Source organism: Tenrec ecaudatus, chromosome 5, assembly GCF_050624435.1.
Source record: "Tenrec ecaudatus isolate mTenEca1 chromosome 5, mTenEca1.hap1, whole genome shotgun sequence".
Lineage (NCBI taxonomy): Eukaryota > Metazoa > Chordata > Mammalia > Afrosoricida > Tenrecidae > Tenrec > Tenrec ecaudatus.
Window position 1 is genome coordinate 68170965 of NC_134534.1, and position 26870 is coordinate 68197834.

Here is a 26870-nt window from a genome sequence, read left to right on the forward strand (position 1 = left end):
AACAAAATTCACTGCCATCGAGTCAACGGTGACTTATAGTGACCCTATAGGACAGGGAAGACAAGTCCCTGCGAGTTTCTGAGACTAATTCTTTACGGAGCTGCCGGTGCTTTCCGTCAAATTCAACGCATAACCACAGCAGCGGGGCAAAGATGAGGATTTCTGCTCCCACGAAGACTGACGGCCTTGGAATCCCACCGGTGCGAGTCTACGCCGTCAACGAAACAAGTATAAACCCAAACTGATGGCACCATCTCTGGTGCAAACTGCAGGCCATCTGGTGCTGATGTGGAGCTAGAAAGTGCTTTTTCGGGGTTTTGTTTGTTTGGGTTTGAAGCCAGCCCAAGTCTACAAAGAATCAAGAAAAGTTCCCAGCAGTGGTACAAATAGCGTCGAGGTTAATTTTTTCCCCCAGACAGTATTATTTATTTATTTGTTAGGTTATATTTTAAAGCAGATTTAAAAGCTCAAGAATGCGCCGTGCCCAGGCGCAGTCACGCAGCCGTCAAACTGTCCCATAGCAGTGGCTGTCTGCAAGTGGCAGTCACCACGCAAGAGCGCCTGCACACCCAGACCCTGGGGTGCCAGTGTTGCTTGGAGCCGTGCAGACCCTGCGCGCGCTCGCGCGCGGCCCCGGCTCCGGCTCCGGCCTCGGCGCTCGCGCCGGACGCGGACGGGGAGCTCGCGCTCCAAACGACTCCCAACCCCCGGCCTGGCGCGGAGCGGCCCACGCCGCAGCGCTTCCCTCCCGCCTGGCGGCCTCCGGCCGGTAGATAACGCTGTGGGCGCGCACGCCGGCCGCGGCCCTGCAGCGCCACCTCCCTGGTGCGCATGCTCGCCCCCGCTGCGCTCTAGCTTTTTTTTTTTTTTCCAGGCGGCCCCGGCGGCTGCGTACTGGCCGTGGGATGGGAAGTGGAGCTCGGGCGAGCGGCTGCGGCGGTGCTGTGAGGAGCAGCCCCGGGGCGGCGGCGGCGGCGGCGGCGGCTTGCCGGTGAGCGTGCGGGCAGCGCGGAGCCAGAGCGAAGCACCTGCAGCAGGCACGGGCGGCGGCCGCACCATGGCGATCCGCAAGAAGAACACCAAGAGCCCCCCGGTCCTGAGCCACGAGTTCATCCTGCAGAATCACGCGGACATCGTCTCCTGTGTGGCCATGGTCTTCCTGCTGGGGCTCATGTTCGAGGTGAGCCTGCCGGGCCCCGCAACCGCCCGCCCCGCCGCCCCCTCCCCCGGGCCGGGGCTGCCGGCCCCCCGACCCCGCCGCCCGCTGCGGCGGGGGGCTTGGCCGCGCCGCGCCGCTCCCCTCGCCCCGAGGTGCGGGCCCGCCCTCCCCTGCTCCGCGCCGGGAGCCGCCGGGCGCCCACGGCCGGGCCGGGGGCGTGGGGGGCGCCCCCGAGGGGTGGGGGGCTCCCTGGCCCCCGGTGCCGGCCCTCCCGCCCGCCCGCCGGCCGCGCAGTTCCTGGTTCCCGCGAAGGGTTACGTGGCAGCCGGCGAGGGGCCGGCGGGCGGGGGCGGCCCCCGGGCTGCGTGCGGAGCTGGCGGGGGGCGGGGGCGGGCCCCGGGGGTGGCCGCGGCCGGCGGGGCGGCGCAGCGCCTGCGGGCAGCGAGGGGACACTGGCCTCAGGCCTCCGGGGACCGGGCAGCGCCGGCCCGAGACCCCCCGGGCCCCCAGGCAACCTGGGGGAGGGGGCGGTTGCGGAGCCAGTTTGGGGGGGACGGGAAATCACGGGCCGTGGGTCTGCTGCCGCCTCGAGGGGCCCTGGCCGCGTGGCATCGAGGGGTGGCCCGGGCCCGGCACGCCGGAGGCACCCCGATCGTTGGTAGTGGTCCCTGGAAAGTCATTCATCCGTCACTCAACTTTCTGTGCTGGCGCTTGGCTGGTTCGCGGAAGGAATGGTCTGATAGAGACTCGGATGGGCACTGCCCCGGGGCTCCAGTAACTGGTCTTTTTGTCTCTCGAGGCAAGAGGATGGAAATATCTAGCCGTTTGAAGACTTAACAGCTGTTGATTGTGGAAAATAAACTTTGAAAGGTGAAGGGAACGTGCTGGCTTTCGCATTCTTTCCTCACCTCCAGCCCAACCCCCCCCCCAGCCCCCGCCTCCCCTAGCTTTTCGTGTTCACTTTTCCCCCGTAGCAGCGTGGTCCCATCCACTACGCTAATTATTTTATTTATTGTTTGACCGCCCCCTCTCTGGAATGTACGTCCATGCGGGCAGTTTTCATTTGTTTTTAATTAGTATATGTCCAGTGTCTGGTCTGTGTGATAGTTGCTTAAAATACTTGGTGAATCAGTTAAGAATTCTCCATGAAAACATATGGACTAAAACTACCAGTGTATCCCGCCCCCCCCCCCCCCAAAAGGGTAAACTTTAAAAGCCGAATCCATTTTTGTGATTAGATAATTTAATATTTTAATTTGTGTTTGCTTCGATTCAAGATATCTATGTATCTATCTATCTTCTGGTAGTTGTGTGTATGTTTGAAAACATTGCTGACGGAGTTTGCTGCAGATATAGCGGAAGGGGGGGTAAAAAAAAATACCTGAAATGGTGAGCCTCCATTGTCATGGTTTTAGGGTTTTAGCACTCACGAGGTGACCCAAGCCAAATGAAAATTACATCACTTCTGGCACAGGAGCTCTGGTGGCTTAATGGTTACAAATTGGGCTGTTTCCTGTGGTCAACAGTTCGAAATTGCCAGCTGCCTCACCTGAGAAAGAGGGGCTTGGTACCTCTGTGAAGTGTGCAGCCCTGGCGAGAGGGGCCCTTCTATCCTGACTTCTGGGTATGCAGTATGGCCAACAATTTTTTATGTCTTGCTGTTAACCATCTCACGTGGCGAGCACACCTGATTTTAAAAACCTATGTTGAGTGATAGTGCCTGCAAATGCAGTGTTTGAACGAATGCAATGTAACTCTGAAATGATGGTGTTTAGAACTGATGATATAACTGTTCTTATGTAAAGGATTTCACCTCTTAACACCAGGCCTCAGATGTTAATGATTTTTTTTCCCCTAACAGTGAGTGGATTTTTCTCTTCTATGAAACTCTGTTGTTTTAAATTTTATAAATCCAAATCCACATTTTGTTTTAAGTCAAAAGGGAATATTCAAGTGATTAGCAGAGAATTGATTGTGTAGGTTATGGGTTTTTTTGGTTACCATCTGTTGAAGTTTTAGGATTTGAAAGTATACTATTTACATATGGAGAAAAATGGACTGCACTAGTTTTGCTATTTTGACTTTTGAAATGATTGCTGCTGAAACTCACAGTTAACATAATTATAGAATTACAGTAATTGTGACAGAATAATAGAGAAGTTGATGTTCTTCCAGTAGAGCTGTGAAGCTTTTTGTATAAATATGTTGAGCTGTCAGAGGATTTAAGGTGACATTGACAGAGCAAAACAGATACTTAGTACTAGCCAAAAAGAAGCAGCAATGTCTTTAGCACCTGTATTCAAGTTACAGTTCAGCAGCTTGACAACTAGGGGGCCTAGTGCATATTTAATGCATATCATTTCAGTTCTGAGAAATTAAATGTACAGATGGTATCTGTAAAATGGGACTCAGTAGGTTACTCCAAGAAGTAAATTAACCAGTACAAGAGGGGCTTCAAAAATTTCATGGAAAAATTCCATTGTCTTTTCATTCCATTTTTCTATGAATTTTTTAAAGACTTGTATGTAGTTCAGTGCTTGGCTTATAGGAGATAATAAATGGGTAGTTATTATTCCTTGGAATTTTTTCACATTAGGAAAACAACACATATTTACTTCAGTGAGGTTCCAACTGTTAGCATCTAAAGAAGTTATATGTGGATACTAAAAAGGTAGGGGAAGAATTACTGGCTTTTGAGGAAACATGTTAATATAATAATTTTCAGGAAAATTAATAGAAAATTGTGCATTTAAAAATCAGGTTTTATTACAGACCACATGTTGTAAATCATGCTCTGTGGTAGTCCCATATTTGTGTTAAGACATTTGCACAGTTGAAAAAAATAAAGACGAGAGGGACGTCTTTTAAAGTGAGGATGTTGAAGAGAGAGAAGCCAGGGCTCCCCAGGAGAACATCTACTTTGACTTGCTAGCTGTTAAAACCCTCGGTGTGGGCTTTGGTGTCTGAGGCTGAGGAGCATTTACAATGCTGACTCTCTTAGGTCGGTTTGGGGAGGGGGGGGTGTTGTGTTTTAAAGTCTTGTTAATAACTTAATTTTATATTAGCTGGTAGGGGGATCGAGTTAGATATTAAAAAATTGTCTTCACCTGTCAGGCATCTAGCCCATGCAGTAGTCACACCTTCCTCTAACCAAGTACAAAATGAGTATCAACTCGCACCTGGTCACCACTGAATTAACGAAATGAGAGCAGTTGTGCTCTGTGCAGTGCAGAACTGGCTCATTCATTAGAGTTTCGTGGTAGCTTGTCTTAAAGGTCCTCGAGCAGTCGTGATTGAACCCAGACAGATCTAAGAGGGAGGTTTTCCAACAGTGGCTCAGAATTCCTCACCTTTTTCTCTCCCCCTTGTAAAGCAGTCGTATGAATGTTACGCCTCAGTTATAAACTTGAATTTTCGCTCTCAGTGTGTATGTCTTCGTTTCTTAAGTGTTGCTAGAGCGGGAGCACCACGGGCAGCTCGAACCAACAGAAATGTATTTGTCACAATTTGGAAAGTTAGCAAGTCCAAATTCAAGGCTTTGGCTCTAGGGGAGAGCTCTCTATCTGCTCAGTGGGAGGATCCTTGGCTGTCGTGGGTTCTTGCTTCTTCATTTCCTTGGCAAACTCCATGTGGTATCAGTCTTCTTCCCCACTTGTGCTTGCTGGCTCCTGTGCCTAATCTGTTCTTTTATTTCTCAAAAGTGATTGTAGGAGTCTTGTACTTGGCATCCCTGCTTACGCCAACTTAGATTTGATCTGGTACTTATTCAGTAATACTGATTGGTCACCTGCTAGAATGCCAGAAACCATGCATGCTCTGAGCATGTAGTGATGAACAGAAGCAGGCATGGTCCCGGCACTTAATTTCTACTAATGGGCAAGAGGGAAATTATTGACATAGTTACAGGAGAGTGTGTGCTTTGATAGCGGGTCGTGGGCAAAAAGGAAGGCCCACAAACAGGATGGATTGGCACAGTGACTGACAACGGACTCAGACGTAGCAACGGGTGTGAGCATGACACCAGATGAGGCAGTGTTTCGTTCTGATGTGCGTAGGATTGCTTTAGTCAGAACTAACTGAGCTGTGCCTAAAGGAGCGTGCGTTTTCAAGAAAAGAGGCACAAACAGTTCTCTGAGGTCGTGAAAGGAAATGACCTACCGTGTTTTTAAGCAAACAGTGCACGTGATACACAGCTCTTCGTACACTCGTGCGTCTCTTTCACATGTCCGTTTCCTGTGTAGGTTCTGCACAGTGAAGGTTCTGCACAGTGAGAGAGTCGTGGTATTGTAGGAAGACGTAGTAGACCTTTTTAAATAGCTGTGTTCCAGCCAAGATCTGAAGGAGGGAGATTTTGCAACAGTGTTTTAGAAGAACAGCTCGGGCACAGACCCTGTAGTGCAAGGACTGGCACAGGACAAAGAAGCAGGAGGGAGTGACCTGACGAGGCTGGAGAAGGAGAGGGCGCAGTCTGACCATGGGGTTTTGTTCTTTGTTTAAGAAAATTGGGAGTCCAGTGTAGGATTTTAAGCAGAAGGGGGAGGAATGGTAAAAGGTGATTAAAAAAATAACAAGTTTCTTTTGAGCAATTGATAATCTTTCTAGACTCCTTTACCAAGTCATGATATGTGCTTTATGCCTAGCCTCGTATCTACTGCTGTGTGACCTTTTATTTTCTGTCTCTCTTACCCATGCATCCTCCGTTCCTTCTTTCTCATTTCCTTCCTCAGAGAGCTTTTTAACAAGACACAACCCCAGCTTTTCCTGAACAATTGATTTTCACAGTACTGTATTGTACAACTGCTACTCATGATCCAATGTCCTTTCACACCAATAGTAATAAAATGTGCTACTTGACTATGGTGCCCGTTAATGTGAGGTGTCTGGCCATAATAAATACCGATGTGAAAATCACACTGGGTCCAGTGGTTCCAGTTATGTACCAGCTTGAATGGGCCATGATTCACCATGGCTCAGCAGTTATTAATGATGTCATTTGGCAGTTATGTCATGATGTAGCCGTCTTCCATTTTGTAATCTGATGTGGTTATGCCCCACTTTCTCATAACCGATTTTTTTATGCAGCGACCTTGTCTTAGGAACCTAACCATGTTGAAAAATAGGCAATTGTTTTTTGTTTTAACTTGGTTTTTTTTCTTTTTTTTAAATTTATTAATTTATTTATTTTAACAATTTATTGGGGCTGATAAAATTCTTTTCACAGTTCATACCTATACATACATCAATTGTATAAAGCACATCTGTACAGTCTTTGCCCTAATCATTTTTTTCTCTTTTCTTCTTTTACATTTTATTAGGGACTCAAACAGCTCTTACCACAATCCATACATATACATACATCCATTGTATAAAGCACATCCATACATTCCCTGCCCCAATCATTCTCAAGGCATTTGCTCTCCACTTAAGCCCCTTGCATCAGGTCCTCTTTTTTTTTTTTTCTCCCCTCCCTCCGGTTTTTTTTCTTACTGGGTTATTAGAATCATATCATTTATCTTTGTTATTCTTTCTTGTCTATTACAGAGGTGACTGGTGCCTGTAAATATTGAATAAGCATCCTATTTTCCTGTTCTGTCCATTTTTACCCGTAATTGGTTAAACAGCAATTGAACGCTTAACTTTGCCAAGTGTGTGGTACTTCACGCACACACACACTCCCTGTCATGTTAACTCTGCTTCCTTTTATTTTGTCAGTTTGCATTTAGTTTATTGGTGTTCACTGCACAGATTTAGAGCGGGAATCATGATATGTCAAAGGACTGTTTACTGGAGCTCCGGCATATCTCTGTAACAATCCTAAAGCTAAGGTGAATCACACAGCCTCCTCTAAATGGCAGACTGCCACTCATTGTTGATCAGGAATTCCCATGATTCCTACCGCAAAGCTAGGGTTCCCTGGGTTAGATTTGCAGACAACTTTGCAATGATTCCCCTGATGTACACTTGGAAGAGAGCCACATACTGACTTGAATGCTTTTTTTTTTCTTGTAGATAACAGCAAAAGCATCTATCATTTTTGTTACTCTTCAGTATAATGTTACCGTGTCTGCAACAGGTAAGTGCTTCCATTTAGGATTTTCTATGACGTAGAAGAGCTCACTGTGTAAACGTTTGTCAAAATGCATGGTCATTCCCATGAATATTGAGCCCGGCACTCATCCTCGGAGGCCTTACCCAAGACTGTTTTGATGATGTTCGACCGTAAGAGCTCACATTTGTGGTATCTCCACCCGATACCTTACATTCAAAACATGATTTTTAAAGGAGTATAATGCTTTTTATTTATTGTGAATGAGCTTGAAATTTCATGGATGACCTTTTTGGGGGGGCACCTTTGCCCTCATATCTTTCCATCAGAAAATTCTAAGAATAGATATTAAGTTTTATTCAAATGCCTTTGTTCAATCAGAAATTCTAAAGGCACAAGGATCCGGTTTATTTTTTTCTAACTTAGGAGTTAATATTTTTGCTCTTTAATAATTATTCTAAGCTGCTTTTCTTTGTCCAACATCTAGAAGTGATTTTGATTAGAGAAGATGTCAGTAAATTTTAAGATTTTCCAGTAGTAACACCCAAATTCTTTCTTAGCCACATTTCAAAACATTTCATTTCTAAGTTATGTTACATGAAAGCCAGTTTTTTATTGTTGTTTGTTTGTTTGTTTTTGTGATCCAAGTGGGTTTTTAATCCGGGGGGGGGAGGGGAGAGAGAGAGAGAAAGCCAGTTTTATTGAAATTTGATTATTGTTAAATGCAGGACTAGAATAAAAATGGCTGACGGGTAGGGTGCTTGGATAATAAAATAATAGTGCATTCAGTGTCCTGAGATGCTCTCTTTAGATTGCAAACTGATGTACAATGTTGAATTGGGGTTTTGTTCAGTTAAATAGTTTTGTAAATGTTTGGTTCAGTGACTTAGTTATCATGCTGCTCAAAACTACAAAATTATAGTTTAAATAACCCAGAGAAGAATAAAACTTTTATCCAAATCATACCCAAATACATGAGCTTGAGAACAAATGATACCAATTCAAAAGAACTTGATTAAAATTTATTGTAAGTGATTAAAAGAAACTATAAATGGTAGTTTTTACTAATTCTGTTTCTAGATTAAAATTAATTCAACATGAGTGAAATCACTTTTACATCAGAATAAAAAAAAAGTAGTTTCTAGTTTGACAGTAGAGATAGAAAGTAGAAAGTTTCTCATAAAATGGGCAACGAACATGAATAAACATTTCACCAAAGAGCACATTCAAATGGCCACCAAATATATTAACAATCTGCTCAGCATCATTAGCCATCAGAGAGACACCAGTCAAAGCCACCAGGCATATCAACCCATTCTACTTCCACTGAACGGCACAGGGAGCGCCGGATTGAAGGGTTTGGGGGAAAGTTGTGGAACTCAGCTTCTGTAAGATGACAGCCTTGGAACCCCTGTGGGTCAGTGCCCTTCTGTGTGTGTGCTGTGAGTCAGGAGCAAGTCGAAGTGGTGTTAGAAAGGATGTGGGGAAATTGGAATTCTTACTCATTTGTGGTGGGGATGTAAAAGAGGTATAGCTGTTTGTGGGAAACTGGTGCTTCCTCAAAAAATTGAAAATAGAGCTCCCATACGAGCCAGCAATTGCACTCCTAGGTCTCTAGACCCAAAATACTTGAAAGCAGAGACTCAAAAAGAAACTGGCTCTCTAACGGCTTTTGTAGCACTGTTTATTACCAATAGCCCATCAAGAGATGAATGGATACACCCAATGCGGTACATCTAGACGATGGAATACTACTTAGCCAGTGGGAGAAAAGAAATCTTGATACCTGCTATAATGTACATGGAGCTGGGAGGCATTATGCTGAATGAAACCAAGCAACCACAAAAGGACAAATGGTATATGAGCGAAAAGCGAAAACCAAGCTCTCTGCCATTGAGGCGATTCTGACTTCAGCATAGTGACCCTGTGGAACAGGACACTGCTGCCTCCGTGCCTTTCCGAGACCGCAGATCTTTACAGGAGTCGAAAGAAAGCCTTTGAACCGCCGGCCCGTGGTCAGCAGCCTCTGTGTCACCATCATGCCTCAGCAGCTTCCTGCATCCAAAGATGAGAAAAAGCAAATGTGTAGAAACCAAGGTGTATTCCTGGTCAGAGACTGGGCCAGAGCGGGATATCGCACTGAGTGAAGTAGGTCTGCACAGCCGGTTCATGTCAGTCAGTTGTACGCCTGTAAAATTACTGAAGTGGCGCTCCGTGGGCTTTAGCACCACCTTGTTAGAAACCTCCGAGCCATGAGAGGCAAGTAGGAGAAGAAAGATGAGGCAGAGGCCCAAGTGAAGCAACTAGGCGCCCCTGCGAAGCCACAGCTGCAGGACTAGGGAGGGCCCGAGGCCGGACACTGAGACAAGGTGTTGACGCGCGCTACCCTCCGGCTCCGCATCGCCCAGAGACCCGGCCCCTGCTCACCCTAACCAGGCCGGCTCTGGGCCTTTGCCCCGGGCCTAAGACTCTGCACTCGCTCTGCCCGCAGTGCGGCTCGATGTAATGTGCACAATAAGTCATCTCTTCGCCTGTTTTGGCTGAAGAATTAAAAAAAAATTGACACACTTTGAAAAAAAAGCCACTGCCAAGACTGCTTCCGTGTGACCACACTCCTCGTGCGATTTGGTTCCTTGGATCGGAGCGTAAGAGGCACGGTTTCATGGGACACGTCAGTTAATTGGCCTAATCACCTGTTTAGTGCTTTTGTTTTACCGCCAGTTCATTGGGTAGTGTAGGGGCATAAGAGCTTAAGAGTAGCCACTCAAGGCAACGTTGGTCTCTGGAGCAACAAAAGGGAGAAAAGGAGGCAGGAATAGAAATAGAGGAAGATGTGAAATGTGCCGTCAGTTGCCTCCGTGAACAGCTGTTTCCTTTGCCACAAGCCCAGAAGAGCTGAGCCGGTGTCCGGCTGCCTCCACGGAACACTTTGATCCCAGATTCCCTAGAAGAGTCCTGATCGAAGGCTGGTTGGCCCCAGCATTGGGCAGCGAGAGTCCAGAACAAAAGGTCATATTCTCATGGACTCCATACTTCCTGGGAGCCTGAAACTTGCCCTGAGATCATCTTGAGACCTTAAGCTAAACATAGCCCCTTAAATCTTAAACCAAACAGTAGTTCAGCAAAGGCCTGCCTTGAGCATTGTGCTCTTTGAGAACAGTGGATTTGGAAGTTAGGTAGGAATCTTACAGCTGCACTGAAGTCATGTTAAGGGAAGAGGGAACTTCTCAGAAAAGGAAGATGGGAATGTGCGGCACTCACACTCGGAGAACGCGCTCAGAATCACGGCGAACAACTGGTCCGTTGGGTGTGTCTTGCTGTAGATGTTTAAATTTTAAAAATAAGTGACTTTTTTTTTTTAATAAGTGACTTTTTAAGGTAGAAAGTTTCCAATTATATTGCCTTGCTGGCTATCTGGGTGTGGCCTCGCCCCCCCCCCCTTTTTTTGGAAGGAGGGGTCTTTGGTGACTGTAACTAGCTTGTGTCGAGTGTCGAGTCTTTGGAAGTAATATTGGAAGCTTTAGGTCTCTGCCTAGCTGCCTCATTGTCCATTGCTGCCTCCCCCGCGCCCTCCCACCTACCCATGTAGAACTTAATTATGTCTAATTTTGTTGGGTTTTTAACTATGTTGTGCTTAGTACTGTTTTTATAATCATAAATGCATTTTGTGTGTGTGTGTGTGTGTGTGTGTGTGTCCTTTTTGGTCTTCAGAAGAACAAGCTACCGAGTCAGCGTCCCATTACTACTATGGTATTAAAGACTTGGCTACAGTTTTCTTCTACACGCTCGTGGCAGTAATCATTCACGCCATAATTCAGGAGTATGTGTTGGATGTAAGTATACAGCCTTAGAAATTCATACTTTGTAAACTGTTAGCTTTTATACTCTAGTAGTCAAATATATTTTTTAATAATGTTCTTAAGTACTAATGGCTGTTTTTACTTTTAGAAAATTAACAGGCGAATGCACTTCTCCAAAACGAAACACAGCAAGTTTAATGAATCTGGTCAGCTTAGTGCCTTCTACCTTTTTTCTTGTATTTGGGGCACATTCATTCTGATCTCTGTAAGTATGGCATATGCTTAAGTTGTCATCTCCCAAAGTATTACATGGTATCCTGCTGTCAGTGAGCTTAAGCAAATTCTAAACGGAATTTTCCAGGGTACAATAATTAAGCAGAGGCATGACTTTCCACTGGGTAGGTAGCCTCGTCGGAATACGGTTAGCCTGTGGACATAATTCTTCTGCGTGCGGCAGCATCCCCGGCCTCCCTGAACCGGCGCTGCATCTTCCTCACAGCCCCTTGCTCTCTCATTACTAGAGACAAAATGAGGTTACCCCATAGCTCTTACACCTTTGTTGTGCACTTTTGATGGTCTTAACCTGTTTGCACACACATATTTTGTACTCTCTGAGATTAAAAGGTTTCTTGAAGGTTGAGTCGATGTCCTATTTGACTTTACACCTCTCGCATTGATTTTCATTCAGCCAAAGTAAACAATACAAGCTGAAAACGATGACAGGTGACTCTGGGCTCTTTTGGAATCTGTAAATGCAACGAGTGAAAAGAGTGTCGGGTTTTCTCCGGAAGCTTGCATTATGCTCACAGACTAATCTTTGTCCTTTCTTCCACCCACTTAGGAAAACTACATCACAGACCCAACTATCTTGTGGCGGGCATATCCCCATAACCGGATGACGTAAGTCATTCTTAGCAGGTCCTAGATCTATTTAGACCTTCAGCAAACTCCCTAAATAGGTGAAAGTGTATCTTTAGCAATTCCATTACCATAAGAAAAAGACGTCTGTACTCTTTTCATGTATATGATCCTTTGAGCACGTTCCCAGTGTGTCGGTAAATGGTTGCAAGGACCACCGTGGATGCATAAACATTTATTCAGTTGCTCATCCTGTGAACCCAACTCTACTCTACCTCTTAGGTTCCTTTGTTTGTTGCTAGTGTAGTCGACATTGCTGAACCCTTCGTTTTAGAGGAGAACACTGTGTGTAGTGTCTGTGTATTGTTTTCACTGTCCTATGATTGTGTCATTGGTGTAAGTCTTACAATATTGTGCCACTGCCTACCAAGACTAAGCTGCCTTGACAGACGTAGGAACTATCTTGTTTTATTTTACCTACTTTGTGCCCGGAAGATTATAGATGGCTATCACTCAGCAAGCACTTGGTACATCTCTCATGCTGTGAGACTCAGAGCAATGGATATGAAGGAAAGAAAAGGATAGCATGACCATGCCTATCTTGGCTTCATGTCTAATACCGTGTCCACTCTACTGTTATTCCCTGATTTCAAAATATTCTATGAATATTAAATATTAAACATATTTATTTGGAGCTGGATTTTTCCCACTGAAATTGCTTCAGACTGCCTTTGTAAATCTTTTGGAAGATGGAGAGAGGAAGATAGAGAGAACACAAAAGGGCTGAAAAATTCTAACGTAAAAGAGATAGAGGTCTTCTCTAGCTTTTAGGCTGATTAAGATAGATAAATGAGCTAGAAAGTTTGTTGAAAAGTGGAATTAAAAGATAATGGAATTTTTCCAGGAGCTTTGTTTGTTTGTTTTTAATCGTCTTATTAGGGACTCATACAACTCTTATCACAATCCACACATATATCAATTGTGTAAAGCACATCTGTACATTCTTTGCCCTCATCATTCTCAAAACATTTGCTCTTCACTTAAGCCCCTGGCATCAGATCCTCATTTTTTCCCCCTCCTTCCCCACTCCCCAGTCCGTCATGATGAGCCCTTGATAATTTATAAATTATTATTTTGTCATGTCTTACACTGTCCGATGTCTCCCTTCACCTACTTGTCTGTTGTCCGTCCCCCAAGGAGGAGGTCACATGTAGATTCTTGTCATCGGTTCCTCCAGGAGCGTTTTGAAGCCCCCCCCGTGTCTCCTAGAGAACGCTTCTAAGCCGATCCCTGCTGTTTACTCCCTCTGCTGATTTCTGTGTGTGCCCACCAGGCGAAATGGTCACAGGTCTCCCACGCTAGAGTCTGGGGGACATTTGAAATGGGTTGTTTCAGGTGCTGGTGCTCTGTGAACCTTCTCTTCGGAGCCCAGTAGATTTGGGGTTTGATTTTTCTCTTGTTCCTTATGCTTTCAGTAGCTAACATGACATACTAATCAGTATTAATTAATTAACCAATAGAAAGGAGTCTGGTTCTTCCCACATGGTTTACATGTTTAACATCAACCATGGCATGACTTCTGTCGTTTAAGCCAAGAGCATCTTCAGTGGGGCACACAGGATGGAGAAAGAGGAAGGCACTGTGGCCAAGTTGTTTCACGAGATGCAAAGTATTGCATGGTGATTGGAAGTTGTAGCGCCAGGGTAGCTATGCCGTATATCCTGATTTCCAGGGCTGTTTGTTTGTTTTACTTGATTGATTTTAATATTATGCTTTAAAAGGTGTTTTCCCTTCTCCTGCCGTGCAGATTTCAAATGAAGTTTTTCTACATATCACAGTTGGCGTACTGGTTCCACGCTTTTCCCGAACTCTACTTCCAGAAAACCAAAAAAGTAAGATTGCTTCTTTTAAACGTAAATTTAAGTGACTTTTATTATTATTTTTTTAAGTGACTTTAAAAAATGGAAAACTGTGTTCAGAGTATTATTTATTATTATTTGTAGCATTTTATTTCACAAGACAGATGTGTCAGTGTGCTCTAGAAGTAATAATTCTGCAAGTCCTACAGAAAATTCAGCACTGAACAAAGTAAATCACAGTGAAATACGTGCCAGAAAATAGTCTTTCCTGCCATGGGTGGAGCATTCCCTTTTTAGCGTGTGGGAAGGTGTTGGTTTATATGAATAAGTATGTCAGCTGCAGAACCCTGCGGGGCCCTCCTTTCTGCGTTTTACCTCTCCTTCAGAAGTCAGCCCTTCATGATGTCACCAGAGGCCGCTTTATTTCCCTGACTTAACGCTCTCTCTTGTAAAGTCGTACTAGCTGCCTCCTTGTTGCTTCAGAGTAAAACAAAGGTTTCCCCCATCTGCACTAACTTTGCCCTCACAGCCCCCCACCCCTTTCCTGCCTCACTCCCTAAACTGCATCCCTGTGCTCTGGTTTGCAATTCCAAATCGTCGGTGGCTTCTTCCTGGGCTGCTTTTCCCCTTGGTAATCAAGTATTTGTGTTACTTTTTCCTGGAGGTTTTAAAAAATCCCCATACATGACATTTGTAATTGCATTTACCTGCAAACTAATGTGACGTAGAGAAAGTGAATGGGGCTATAGATGAGGCAGGTTTTGCCATGTATTACTGACCATTGAAGCCAGTGTATGGACACACTGTAAAAGCCTTTATGCTTCGTATTTTATGTTTAGTTAGAGTTTTAAATCCCCCTACTTGGAAAGGTAGAAATGTGACAACCTGCTGATGTGGTCAGTTTAACCTCCTTTGTCTTCCCATTGCTACAAACATAGAATTATGAATTGAGTGTTTACTGAGCAGAGTTATTTTATGGCTATTGGCACATGATTTGCTGTAGTCTGTCTGTTTTATGTGTCATGGTTGATATTACCTACTCAGACCAAAACTGAACTCATGGGCATTGAGTTTTTTCTGGCTCATAGTGACAGGGTAGAGAATTGTCCTCTGAGCTTCTGAGACTATAACTTTATAGGAGTAAAAAACCCCGTCTCTCTTGTGAGGAGCAGCTGGTGGTTTCAAACTGCCAATCTTGAGAATTGCAGCCCAATCTGTAGCCACTACACCACAGGGTTCCTTCTGTATTACCCACTAGCACTTGATAATAGCACCCAATTTAAAGGCCATGCTGATTTCTTGTATAAATTGTGTTTCCCCTCCCCTCATCCCCCAATTAAGTTGACAGTAAGGATTTTTATGAAGATCTTATTTTTTTCAACTTATAAGATAAAATTATTAGGCCCACAGTTTCTAGAAATAGTACTAGTTGCCATCAACTGACTCACTGTGCTCCATAGGGTTTTGGTCCCGCCAGCTGGACCTGAACCTCCAACCTTTTGGTTAGCCAAGCATGTTAACCAGTCAGGGACTCCTGTAGTCTAGTCGCCCATTTGTGTTTGGTAAGAACCTAATGTAAACCATGGATGTCCTAGAGCTACACTGTCCCAAAACCATTGGCATTCACTTCAGATGGCTATTTAGATTAATTAAAATTAAAGGAAATTTTGTTTTTCTTTTATTTCCTTTTTTTTTTAATATTTGTTTTTCAAGCCACATTTTGAGTGCTCATTAGCCACAGGTGGCTTGCTGTTGTTCAGTGCCATGGAAACACTGCACTGCCAGGGTCCTGCGCCACCTCAGAATTGTTACGTTTGAGCTCATGGCAGCCACTGTGTCAATCCATCTCGTCAAGGGTCTTCCTCTACTTTGTTGCCCTGCTACGTTACCAAGCATAATGTTCTTCTCCAGAGACTGGACAGTGCAGATACAAATCATCTATCATTGCAGAAAGTTCTGTTGGGTAATGCTGCTAAGAATGTTAAAGTTTCTTGCTATACCAGCTGTATGAGTGAGCCCCTGGCTCTCAGTGACTCTGGGCGCAATGAGATTAGACCCTTGTGATCCATAAGGTTTTCACTGGATAATTGGTCAGAGGTAGCTAGCCAGGCCATTCTTCCAAGTCTGAGAAGGAAAATGGAGGTTCTCTTGAAGCCTGTTCATTATAGTAAGATGCACATTTCCTCTGAGTGGCTGTATACGTGATACACTAGCTAAGAATCGAGCCCAGGTCTCCTGCTTAAACTCACTGCCATTGAGTCGAGGCCGACTCATAGCAACTCTGTTGGATGAGGTAGAACTGCCCCTGTGAGTTTCCAAGACTGTATAAGGAGAGTAGAAAGCCATGTTGTCACTGAACCACCACTTCTTCCCCCAGTACATTAGTACTGTGGTTCACATACGCTGAAGCTTTTTTCAGATATTAGTACACCCCCTTGATTTCCTTTTTAATTTATGTCTGTATCTTCTTTGGAGACTATGGTGAGGGGATATTTCAAAGTAGTTGTTCATTTTAGTTCCCGAAGCTATTAACCGTTCCAGGCAGATGCCATTACTCCAGAAATATATCCTAATTTTTAAAAATACTCTGCATAACTTAGAACTTAGCTGGCACTATTTTTAACACCTACATATGACAGTCAAAAGTAACTGTTTCAAGTAATTAACATGATTTGAAAGTAACAGCTGCATATGTGTTAAACAGTATCTTAAAATTTACTCTATGAAAATTATTTTTGGTAGAACTTTTTACTGGAAGAAACTAGTACCGTGATTACTTTGAATAAACCCTACAGACAACGGAAGAAATAAGTATAGCAATGTGCTGATCTCAACAACAAGAAAAATAAAATGTAAGGGAGTCAGTAGATTCAGGCTAGCCTGATTTCCAAATTTTTTTGTAATTTATTTTGGTATTGTTTTGTTTGTTCATAGTAGAGTGTATCTCAGAGGTGTTGAGTCAACGGAGGTCACCCTCTTGAAGCTGCATTATATGCTTTTCTGGTTTTTGGCATATGAAACCCAGGATTGATGAACAGCAAGTAAAATAAGGGGTTCGGAGAGGAAGGTGATTTAGTGGTGGTAGGAGGGTGTAAAAGGGAGACAATGTCAAGGAGTCCTTGTACAGAAAGAATGGTTGAAAACAGAATGTGGTAGCAGTTGTACAATTCTACTTGATGTGATTGAAATTATGGAATGATCAGTGTATTAAATCCCAACTTGAAAAATAAATAAATAAAAAGAATGGTAGACCTTAATGCCGAAAGATTCATTTGATTTAAGCAAAGCTGAGTAGTAGTTACGTTTTACAGAGAGAGCCAGAGTAAAGACCAAATGCATTGCTCAAGCCATGTAGCTGAGCGAGCACACGGGATCTTCTCCTTTGATTTCAGTACGAGGACATTGACCACGGCACCATACTGCCCTCAGAGCGGAGCAGTTCCCTGATGTCAGCATGTTGTAATCACATGGCTTCTTGTTTGTTTCTGCCTCAACAGGAAGATATTCCTCGCCAGCTTGTCTACATCGGTCTTTACCTCTTCCACATTGCTGGGGCTTATCTTCTGAAGTGAGTTGGGGTTTTCCTTGGGTGTGTAGTTAGTATGCTAGCCATCTTGGTGGGTCACTAATCTTTCTTTCCATTGTCAATTTGTCTCTCAACAGCTTGAATCATCTAGGACTTGTTCTTTTGGTGCTGCATTATTTTGTTGAATTTCTTTTCCACATTTCCCGCCTGTTTTATTTTAGTGATGAAAAGTATCAGAAAGGGTAAGTTATCATCCATCTTCTTTCTTGTCTAGCGGCTATTTAAGTCGAGGCCCAGGTTGCCAAAACAAAGTGAAACTATTCCACGATTGCTACTGGACTCTCTCTGAAATGGAGTCCATCGATTGCTGAGTATAAAACTGGTGTTAGCAGTTGATGTACGCAGAGAGCTCAAAGTTGTGTTTTGTTGTTTTGAATGGAGTCTACTTAAATAGATAACTACTCTATTGGGGTGACTTATAACTTCTCTTACCTTACATATTATGTGCTTTTCTTTGGGAGATGGAACAATAGTGAAATGAGTTTTCAGAAGAAAATTAGATATATAGAATACATAGCCTTAGGGTAAAGATACTAAAAGATTTTTAATGTACAAATTGGACTGAAACAATTGAGAGCTAAGACATACAAGGAAGTTGCATAAAACCTTAAAAAGAAAAGGAAGGAGGGAAAACCAGGACTCTTAAACAGGACAGGACCGGGGGTGACTTATTCTTTATAGCTGTTTCTCTCTTTCCCATCCAGCATTTTAAAATATTACTGTATAGATCAGTATTCTGTAAGAAGAAATGAAGTAGGTTTCTTCACTGGACTCCTTAGGACTTGAGATATGTGTTGTACAAGTATATGTTTCAGGAGTGTGATATCATATATACCATTAGTGAAATATCTGACTGCAAAATCCTTTTCGAAGGACATTTCTAAATATGATTTTAGCCCACGTTTCCCTAGCAAGAATGTAATGTACACAGGATCCTTTTGTGGTTGTTTGACTTGTGATGCTTTTCGTACAGGTTTTCTCTCTGGGCGGTTCTGTTTGTTTTGGGAAGACTTCTCACTTTGATCCTGTCAGTACTCACTGTTGGCTTTGGCCTTGCAAGAGCAGAGAATCAGAAGTTTGACTTCAGTTCTGGAAACTTCAATGTATTGGCTGTTAGGTACAGAGCACTTTTTTCTTTAAACACTTAATCTCAAGACATGTGTATGCCACTCAATGTCTGTTCTATCAATATCTGATCACCTGTCTGATCCCATAAGGTTTTTTAGTATATGTGCTGCCGAAGCGAGCACCCCATAAGGTTGTCTTTTGTTTGTTTTTAAGGGAAAGCTTTTTTGTACTTTTTATCATTTCTTAAGAGTTTTAAAGACCTCAGTCCCCACAGTGACTGAGCAACAGAACTCCAGCATGCTTCCGAATCCCCTCAGCTCCTCTTCTCCACTTCCCCACCCCCATCCCAGAGGTGATTCTGGTACAGAGCAGTGTGTCCATGGCCCCTGTGTTCCTGCTGAGACCACGGAAGCACTGCTCTGGACCACAAATGAACTGGTGCATGGGTGCTGGGCCTGGCATGCTCATGAGCACATTGACACGAGCTGGGGTGGTGGCTGCACCAGCAGGACCAGGGCAGATCAGATGTTCACAACCCTTGAGCTTACCGCAGTAGCAGCGAGGGAAACGCCCTGCACATAAATGGGCCTGCACAGTTCAAACTGTGCTGTGCAAGGTCAGCAGAGGGCGAGAGTACATGTTTCAGATTTGTCTTAGAAACCTCAGTCTTAAAAAGAGAGAGAGAGAAACCTCAGCCTAAACTTTGATTTAAAATAGAGGCCTGAGCCAGTCATCTACCGTGTGTAAACAAGGAGGATAAGGTATTGGCCCCTAAGTAAAAGGCACCAAAAAGGGCTGGAAAAAAGAAACTTTTGTCAGAAGATTTATTATGGCTAAACCTATACGTTGTTCATTTGTTAATAGAGCGCTTTATTAAGTGACATGGTTTGGGTGCAATCTAATATTTGTTTATTTTTGCATCTCAGAATTGCGGTCCTGGCCTCCATTTGCATTACTCAAGCATTCATGATGTGGAAGTTCATTAATTTCCAGCTTAGGCGGTGGAGGGAACATTCCACTTCACAGGCACCAACTGTGAAGAAGAAACCAGCAGTGACTAAAGGCAGGTCCTCTAGGAAAGGAACAGGTTTGTATCCAGTATACTGGAAAACTTGTGGAAGTAACAATGTGTTTTAAAGAAGTATGGGGTCTTCCTTGTTTTTAAATCTCAGAAAGACTGTCCTTTCCTACTTTTCAACAAAATCTGAGCCAAAGTAACCTTATTCCATGTTCTTGTTGGGTGAGTCCCGTAATAATAGCTGTCCATTACGTTTCTCTTCCAGTTTTTCTTTCTCTGCCTAGTTATCGTGAGCCTCTCTGCGTGCGTGCGTGTGTGCATGTGCATGTGCGTGTGCAGAAAGAGTTTCGGTGAATAATTAGAGTGAATTTTTTAATTTAATGGTTTCTTTTCTTGTTACATTTTAATCTCTGATAGTCGATGTTCTCCAGCCTTCTCGATTTTCAAATTTGCTTTGGCAGTCTTGACCTTTTACATTTTCATATACATATTATTGCCCAACCATGTTCAATTTCTGTCACCAAATAAAGTTAACTGGGATTTTTAATTGAAATTCTGTTAACTGTAAAGATCATTTTTAGGGAGAATTGACTATCTCAGCCCATGAACAGGGGGTACACTTCCATTTATTTAGATCGCCTTTCATTTCTCTTAGTTGGTTTTTTGAATGGCAGCTTTTTTGGGCTTTATTTAGAGTTAGATTCACCTTTTTACAAAGTACATCTTAGTGGTTTATAGTATAATTTCAAAGTGGTATAACCACCACTATTTAGCTTTCAGAAAATTTTCATAGCCACAATGAAAATCAATATACCCACTAGCAGTCACTCCCACTCTCTTCTTCTCCCAGTTCCCTTTGGCAGCCTCTCACCTGGGGGCCATTTTCAATGCAGTTAACACGCTGCGTAACGCCCACTCAGGCGTTGTCCAGCCACAAACAGTCTGAGGCTGTAAGGCAGTTACAAATCCCAAATGGAGAAGAGGACACAGTGAACGCACAGAGGTAGCCCATCTTGTGCAGGAAGTGATTGCGCTGCCAGAGGTGCATGGTACAGTACTTTAGAACCTATGATAAACATCTGCCCTGAAAGTCCTGATAAATGCTTACATGACTGAGATACACTGTATTCTATTTTCGATCTAAAAAGTATCCCATACAACAGAGGCAGCAGTATTCCAATCTCCTATATTGTGCATCTCTTGAGTGTTACATCATTTTTTTCTGTGTGTTTTATTTTTTTAATATTACCATGAAGTACATCATGGTTCCCAAACTGAGCAGAGCCTGTGCTTGCTGAACCCGTCTTTTACTTCTTCCAGCAGCTTTGTGTGACTTCTTTGGGTTTTCATTCTGTAAGATCATGGCACATGCAAACTGAGATGTTGAAATTTCTTCCCCTCTTCTCTCGAATGGTCATGTTCACAGTTCCTTAGGGCGGCTCAAGAAGTAACCACAGGTGGGGAGGGGAGACGTCCAAATTCAGGGTGTTGACGTTAGGGGAAGGCTTTCTGTCAGGTCTGGGGGAGGGTCCTGTCTCTGAACTTCTGTCCCCGAGCAGTTCTCATGTATCTTCTGTTTTCCATCAGGGCTGCACCATTTTACACACATCCTTCTTTCCTGTCTCTGCTTTCTTGCTTGCCCTAATGGTTCTTGGTGTCAACGACAACCTGTTCTCCAGTAGAATTATAACCGCAGGCATAGGGTTAGGATTTGGAATCATTTTTATCATAATTTTGATAGAGACGATTCAGCCTTTAATACCCTGGCTAGAACCTCCAGGAAGGACCCCTGGTGGCGTAGTGGATCTCATGTTGGGCTGTTTGACTGCAAGGTTAGCTGTTCAAAACCACCAGTTGCTCTGTAGGATAGAGATTTAGTCTCAAAGGCCCGCTCTGTCCTGTAGGGTTCCTGTAAGTCAGGATCAACTCGAGGGCAGTGAGTTTGGGTTTTTGCTTGAGAGCCATCCTGGTGTGTTGTTTCAGGGACTCCCCACTCAGAGTAACTGCCTTACAGGGTTTTCCGGGCTATGACTTTCACAGGTATTTACAAAAGACTGCCAGGTCTTGTTCCTGTGGAGCCACTGGTTTTTTTCAAGGCACCAGCCTTACAGTGCCAAGTACTTTACCACTGTGCCACTGGGCACCTGACAATGTTGAATAAAAAGTGCCTAAAGTAAACATTCTTAAACCGCACTCAGTCTTTCACCATTAAGGGTGGGTTTCACATAGATGGTCTTTGTTGAGGAAGTTCTTTACTTTTCCTAATGTGTTTTGTGTTCTTATCATGAAATGAAGGTATTGGACTTTCTCAAACACCCTTTTCTGTGTCTGTAAAGGATTGTGTGGTTTTTGTTCTTTGTTGATGACAGGGAATTTCGTTGGTGCTCAATGTTAACCCACCTTGCGTTCCCGGAGCGAGTCACATTTAGTCCTGGTGCTGAGATCAGTACTGCTGGACTTGGTTTGCTAATGTTTTGAGTATTTTTATTTTTAGATATATAATCATAGGGATTTGTAGATGTTTTCTGAATGTGTAGTATCTAAACTGGTTTGGTATCATGATGTATTTCATAGGATGACTATGTATATATGTATATGATCACTAAGAGTTAGAATTGACTCAATAGCAGTGAGTTTGTTTTTCTGTATATTTATAATGCCCAGATGTATAATATCTCAGGATGACTTGAAAAAATGTTTCCTTTGCTAATTTTTTGAAAGAATTGTGCCGGTAATGTTTTAAATAGTACAGGTTTTTCTGTAGCAATCTCAAGCATTTTCTTTAAAAGATCATTTATTGGGGGCTCTTACAGCACTTACAACAATCCACACATCAGTTGTATCAAACATATTTGTACATATGTTGCCATCATTATTTCAACCTTTTTATATACTTGTGTTTTATATTTTAGTATAATACATGGTAATTTTTTAAACTTAGGCTTTAATTGTTTTATGTAAATGTCATTCATATATTTTAGTACTAACCTTGAATTGATAAACATTCTTAATTCATTTAATAGCTTACACTAAAATGTACACTTATGCCAACTGCAAATACTGTGTGTTTTCTTTCTCGTACGTGTTGTGCTTGCTAGGGCCATAGCATAATATTGAGTAGAAAATAGGAGACCAGACCTCCTTCTCTTGCTTGGTATAGAAGGAGCTAAAAGGAAAATTGTGTAGGTGCCCATTAATTGTATTATAGTTCTCTTGCATGCTTCACTTGCCAATGTTTTTATGTGTGGGGTATTTGTTTGTTTTTGTCACTCCCACCCCCCTCCCAAGTGAATGTAGAAGGAAATGCTTTTCTGGGGTTCTTTAGATAATCTTACAGTATTTCTTTAGTATATTGATTTTTCAAGTGTAAAACCAGTCTCATCCTTAGAGTAATAACCCAAGTTTGTGGGGATGGGATTTTTCAATGTCTTGTTAAAGGCTTGTATCTCTCTTCATGCAGAAGATGGATCTAAAGTGCCTTTTTTTAAAATTAAATACTTTTATTGAGGCTCTTACTCTAAACTTCCTTTTTTAAAAACTTTTAAATTTTAGTTTCAAGTGTTGATATGGAGGTTAGACTGACTTCTTGAACACGTGTCGGGCAGGTCTGTGCTGTGTGTACCATTGAGTCTGATTTAATGTTTGGATGAGGTCAGCAGTGAAGCCCTTGGAATTGGAGTCTTTTTATGGGGAGATTTTATCTACAGATGTACTTTGTTGAATAGCAAATGGTATTGTGGTTTTCCATTTCTGATGCTTTCTGTTTTGGTAAATTGTGATTTTCAAGAAACATTTTACTTTATCTAAGTTTGCAAATGTATTTGATGTAAAATTATCCAAAATATCCTCGTTATGTTACTAACGCCTATAGATAAAAATGGTTTTTTCATTTTTTAGATAATTTTTGCCTTTTCTCTTTGATCAATCTAGAGCAGCACATGACATTTTGTTGTTGTTCTTCTCAGTATGTTTTCTGAATCATACTTTCTCTTGGTTTAATTTGCTGTTTTCTTGGTGGCTGCTTATGTCCTTGACAAGGATCTATAGATCCATAATTTTCACCCATTCTGCTGGTGAAATACATGCAATTAAATCCTTTTTTTTTCCCCTCAGCACAGCTTTAATTGTATGTCGCAAGGCTTAATATCTTTTCCACTATAATTCATTTAAAAATAATTTATTGTGATTTCCTCTTTGACCCATGTGTTTTGTACATTGCTGACTCTTACAACATTTGAAGATTTTCTATTTTTATTATTGATTTCTAGCTTACTTACACTGTGATTAAAGAATATCTTCAATATTTTCAGTTCTTTGGAATTTTTTTGATACTTTGATTACTGCTCAGCATCTGTTCACGTTTGCATTTCAAAAGGATATGCATGCTACATTCACTGGGCATTTTGTTCTGTGGGTGTCAGATCAGGTTTATTTATGATCTTCCCGTCTTGTGTGTCTTTCTTTAATACAAAAGATGGAAAAAATTGGCCTGCCTCTTCTGTCAGTTTCTCTGGGGAGTGTGGTAAAATTTTACACAGTAGAATTGTAAAGTTGTTCTTTGGTTTTTGTGTTTGTTTTACATACTTTGAGCTATGTTGTTAAGTACATAAACACTTAGAATAGTTTTTCCATCTTTCAATTGAATTTATTCTATTTTCTTTATGAAATGTCTTTATTGTGTCTGAATTTGCTGTAATGTTCTTGGCATACTTTTTTACTTCCTACTTCTCCTTATCACATCTATTTATAGAGACCTGAAAACCAAACCCACTGCCATTGGGTAATTCCGCCTCATAATCAGAATGTAGGGTATGGGAACAGGTAGCTTTCTCTTCTCCTGGTTTCCAGCCACCTGCCTGGAAGTTAGCAGTCCAGCGCGCGCATGCGCGTGTTCATTGGGGCATGGGGCAGTTGTTCTACTGCACGCCTAGTATGATTGCCTTTTAATTTATCCTGTTTTGTGTGGCGTGGAAGTTCGTGAGTTTGTGGCTTGGTGTATGAGTTTTGGTAAATTCTTGGCTAGTGTCCTTCGTGTATGGTGTCTGCTGCCTCCATTCTCTCTCGTTCGTGTGCGAAGCCCTTTTACTGTTGTAGCTTTTCTGTATTTGCCGCCCTTTTGAACTTCGCGCTGAATGCTTCTGCAGTGTGCCAGTCTCCTCTGCTGTGCCTAGTCTGCCGTTAAGCTCACCTATTAGATACATACTCTTGGTCACGTGCCATCGTTTTTACTTCTGGGATAGAAGATTTTAGTTTCTCGCGTGAGATTATCCGATTCCTTCCTCTCTGATAGCTCCAGATCTAGATCCATTGACGACTCTCCTTTGATCTTGCTTTATGGTATGCCTGCTATTTCATTGACTGCTGACCATTGTGTTTACACAATTTTAGAGAAGCTGGATGACATGTCAAGACGAGCAGATTGAATGTGACCACTCTGTCTACTTAAAGCTGGTCTGCTTTCTGTTGTCCCTCCTTCCGGGGACTGATGTCAGACTCTCTGTGGCCTTCTTGTTTGGCTGGTTATAAATTCAAACTTTTGACTCCTTAGCAATATGAGACTTTCAATTTCCTCCTTAACTTTGCGTTTTCTCTGTAGCTTTCTGTGGCTGTTGCTTGGAACATACCTAAGAATATGTAGTGGGTGTTATGTTTTCGGAGGCACTTTCATGTATAGCTATTATAATATTTTACATGTATTTATGAAATAGAGTAACACTGATTCTTTTCTCTTTCCAGAAAATGGTGTTAACGGAACAGTAACTTCAAACGGAGCGGACTCTCCCCGTAATAGAAAAGATAAATCTTCATAATGAGATACGATCCAATTGATTAACATCCCCAAAGACATCTGCTTCTCGCTATTCTTTCAGCTCTAGAAACTTTCTGTTCTTGAAAATACAGTCTGTGCTCTCTGACTCTTGCTGTTGTACTTTTTCCTGCATTCTTAAAGGGCATTTGAAGGGAGGACGACTGCAATGAATGAAGATAAGATGTTTTAGCTTCGGATAAGCTACCTGCCTGCACAATAGTTTAGGGACCACTTTTCTTTCTTATTTTTTAAAAATCTTTGAACGGTTTTTCTAATGATCTGGAGAGATAACTATTTACAGGAATTCCACATCAATGATATCATTTCTTGCTCTCACCAGTTTTTTATATTAGCAAGGTGGCCTGTTCCAGCTAGGTCATGTTTTTAAGTTGTCTTTCAGGGTAACATGGAACTTTAATGTTGGAAGTCAGGCTTTAGTATGTTTTCGGTCTTCTCTAATTTTTAGAAATTTTTGTAGCGTTTGCGCTTGGAGAAAAAAGTTTTGTAAAATCACCAGAATAATTATGTGCTTTTATTTTATAGGTAGTGGTTGTTAGTGTAATGGCCCCAACCTTTTTTCTTTGTTCTAACAGAAGATATATACTAATGGTTACAACACGTGGACATGTGGTGCCGTCTATACTGACTCAAGCTATAGTAACATAAAAGTACTCCTGAGGAAGTAAAATTTTTCTTGTACATTTTAAACACTTGTAAACTGAAAATCAGAAAACCATTTACTGTAAACAGGGAAATCCAACTTAAACATAGCCCTTTTGGTCATGTATATTAATAAAGATCCTTCGTGGGGCTTGGCATAAATTCGAAATGCACAACATCTTAGAAAAATGTTGTTTAACCCGCAAAACCATTTTTATATTAATGCCTACGTGATTTACAGCTACAAAAAGAATGTCAAGGAATTATATGTAGAAAATATTTAATGTACTAACCTTAAAGAAATTTAAAGTTCAGGTGGAAAAAATATATGAAAGACAGTGCTTTATGTTATAACTATAGCTTTGGTCCCATCTTTAATTGAAAAACATTTATCTATATAAAAACATATTTTTGGATAAGTATATATATATATATTTGTATCTCTACTACAGAAAGGCTCTAAAAAGCATTTGAGTAAAATATTTGGTTCCCTTTTCTATCGTTACCTTTTAAGGTCCTTTTCGCTCTATTTGGTGTTTCCTTTGTCGTTACAGTACAGGTAGTATGCGCCTTTTAGTGCTCACACGTTGTCCCCATTTCTCGCTTGGTCACCACCTACGGAGGGGCCGTTTCTCCTGTACCCGAGTGGACCTGTTGTCAGGCCTGCAGGCGAAGTTGTCATACTGCAGGGTAGTTGTGCTTTCTCTTTCCAACCAGTCATTTTCTGAAAAAAGTAGTCGTTCTCTGGTAACATTACAGAATTTCCGTGGAACCAAATTTTTGCCATTAAAAACTGGTATATTGAACTTATTATACATTGAGAAATCAGTCCAAATAAAAATTTTTACTTTCAGTAGCTGTATTCTGGCCATCTTTTATGCTGTTTAGTATTTCATTTCTAAAATTACCGTGCTTAAAGAATATATCCTTGATCAACCTTTCCCCAAAAGTGTGTAGCACTAAAAAAATGATCGGTTACATAGAATAATTCAGAAGGGAAACTGAAA

At 42.3% G+C, this 26870-nt stretch overlaps 1 protein-coding gene across 2 annotated transcripts; it reads left to right on the forward strand.

The window, feature by feature from the left end:
* Nucleotides 1-875: 875 nt before the first annotated feature.
* Nucleotides 876-26716, forward strand: TRAM1 (translocation associated membrane protein 1). 2 transcript variants are annotated; one of them, XM_075549586.1, is made up of 11 exons: nucleotides 876-1180; nucleotides 7169-7232; nucleotides 10917-11038; nucleotides 11154-11270; nucleotides 11847-11905; nucleotides 13671-13755; nucleotides 17220-17290; nucleotides 17386-17490; nucleotides 18282-18425; nucleotides 19303-19463; nucleotides 25131-26716. In XM_075549586.1, exons 1-11 carry the CDS (start codon nucleotides 1058-1060, stop codon nucleotides 25202-25204), a joined length of 1125 nt encoding a protein of 374 aa, XP_075405701.1. In that variant the 5' UTR covers nucleotides 876-1057; the 3' UTR covers nucleotides 25205-26716. The 2 variants fall into 2 exon arrangements, with proteins under 2 accessions (XP_075405701.1, XP_075405702.1); XM_075549587.1 differs by having other exon boundaries at nucleotides 10920-11038.
* The last annotated feature ends 154 nt before the right edge of the window (nucleotides 26717-26870 follow it).

Bases quoted from the DNA above. Each gene is read 5' to 3' on its own strand.
- TRAM1 (XM_075549586.1), top strand. From the start codon at position 1,058: ATGGCGATCCGCAAGAAGAACACCAAGAGCCCCCCGGTCCTGAGCCAC. The intron at 18,426-19,302 runs GTACAGAGCACT...TTTGCATCTCAG, and splicing joins TTCAATGTATTGGCTGTTAG to AATTGCGGTCCTGGCCTCCA. The intron at 19,464-25,130 runs GTTTGTATCCAG...TTCTCTTTCCAG, and splicing joins GTCCTCTAGGAAAGGAACAG to AAAATGGTGTTAACGGAACA.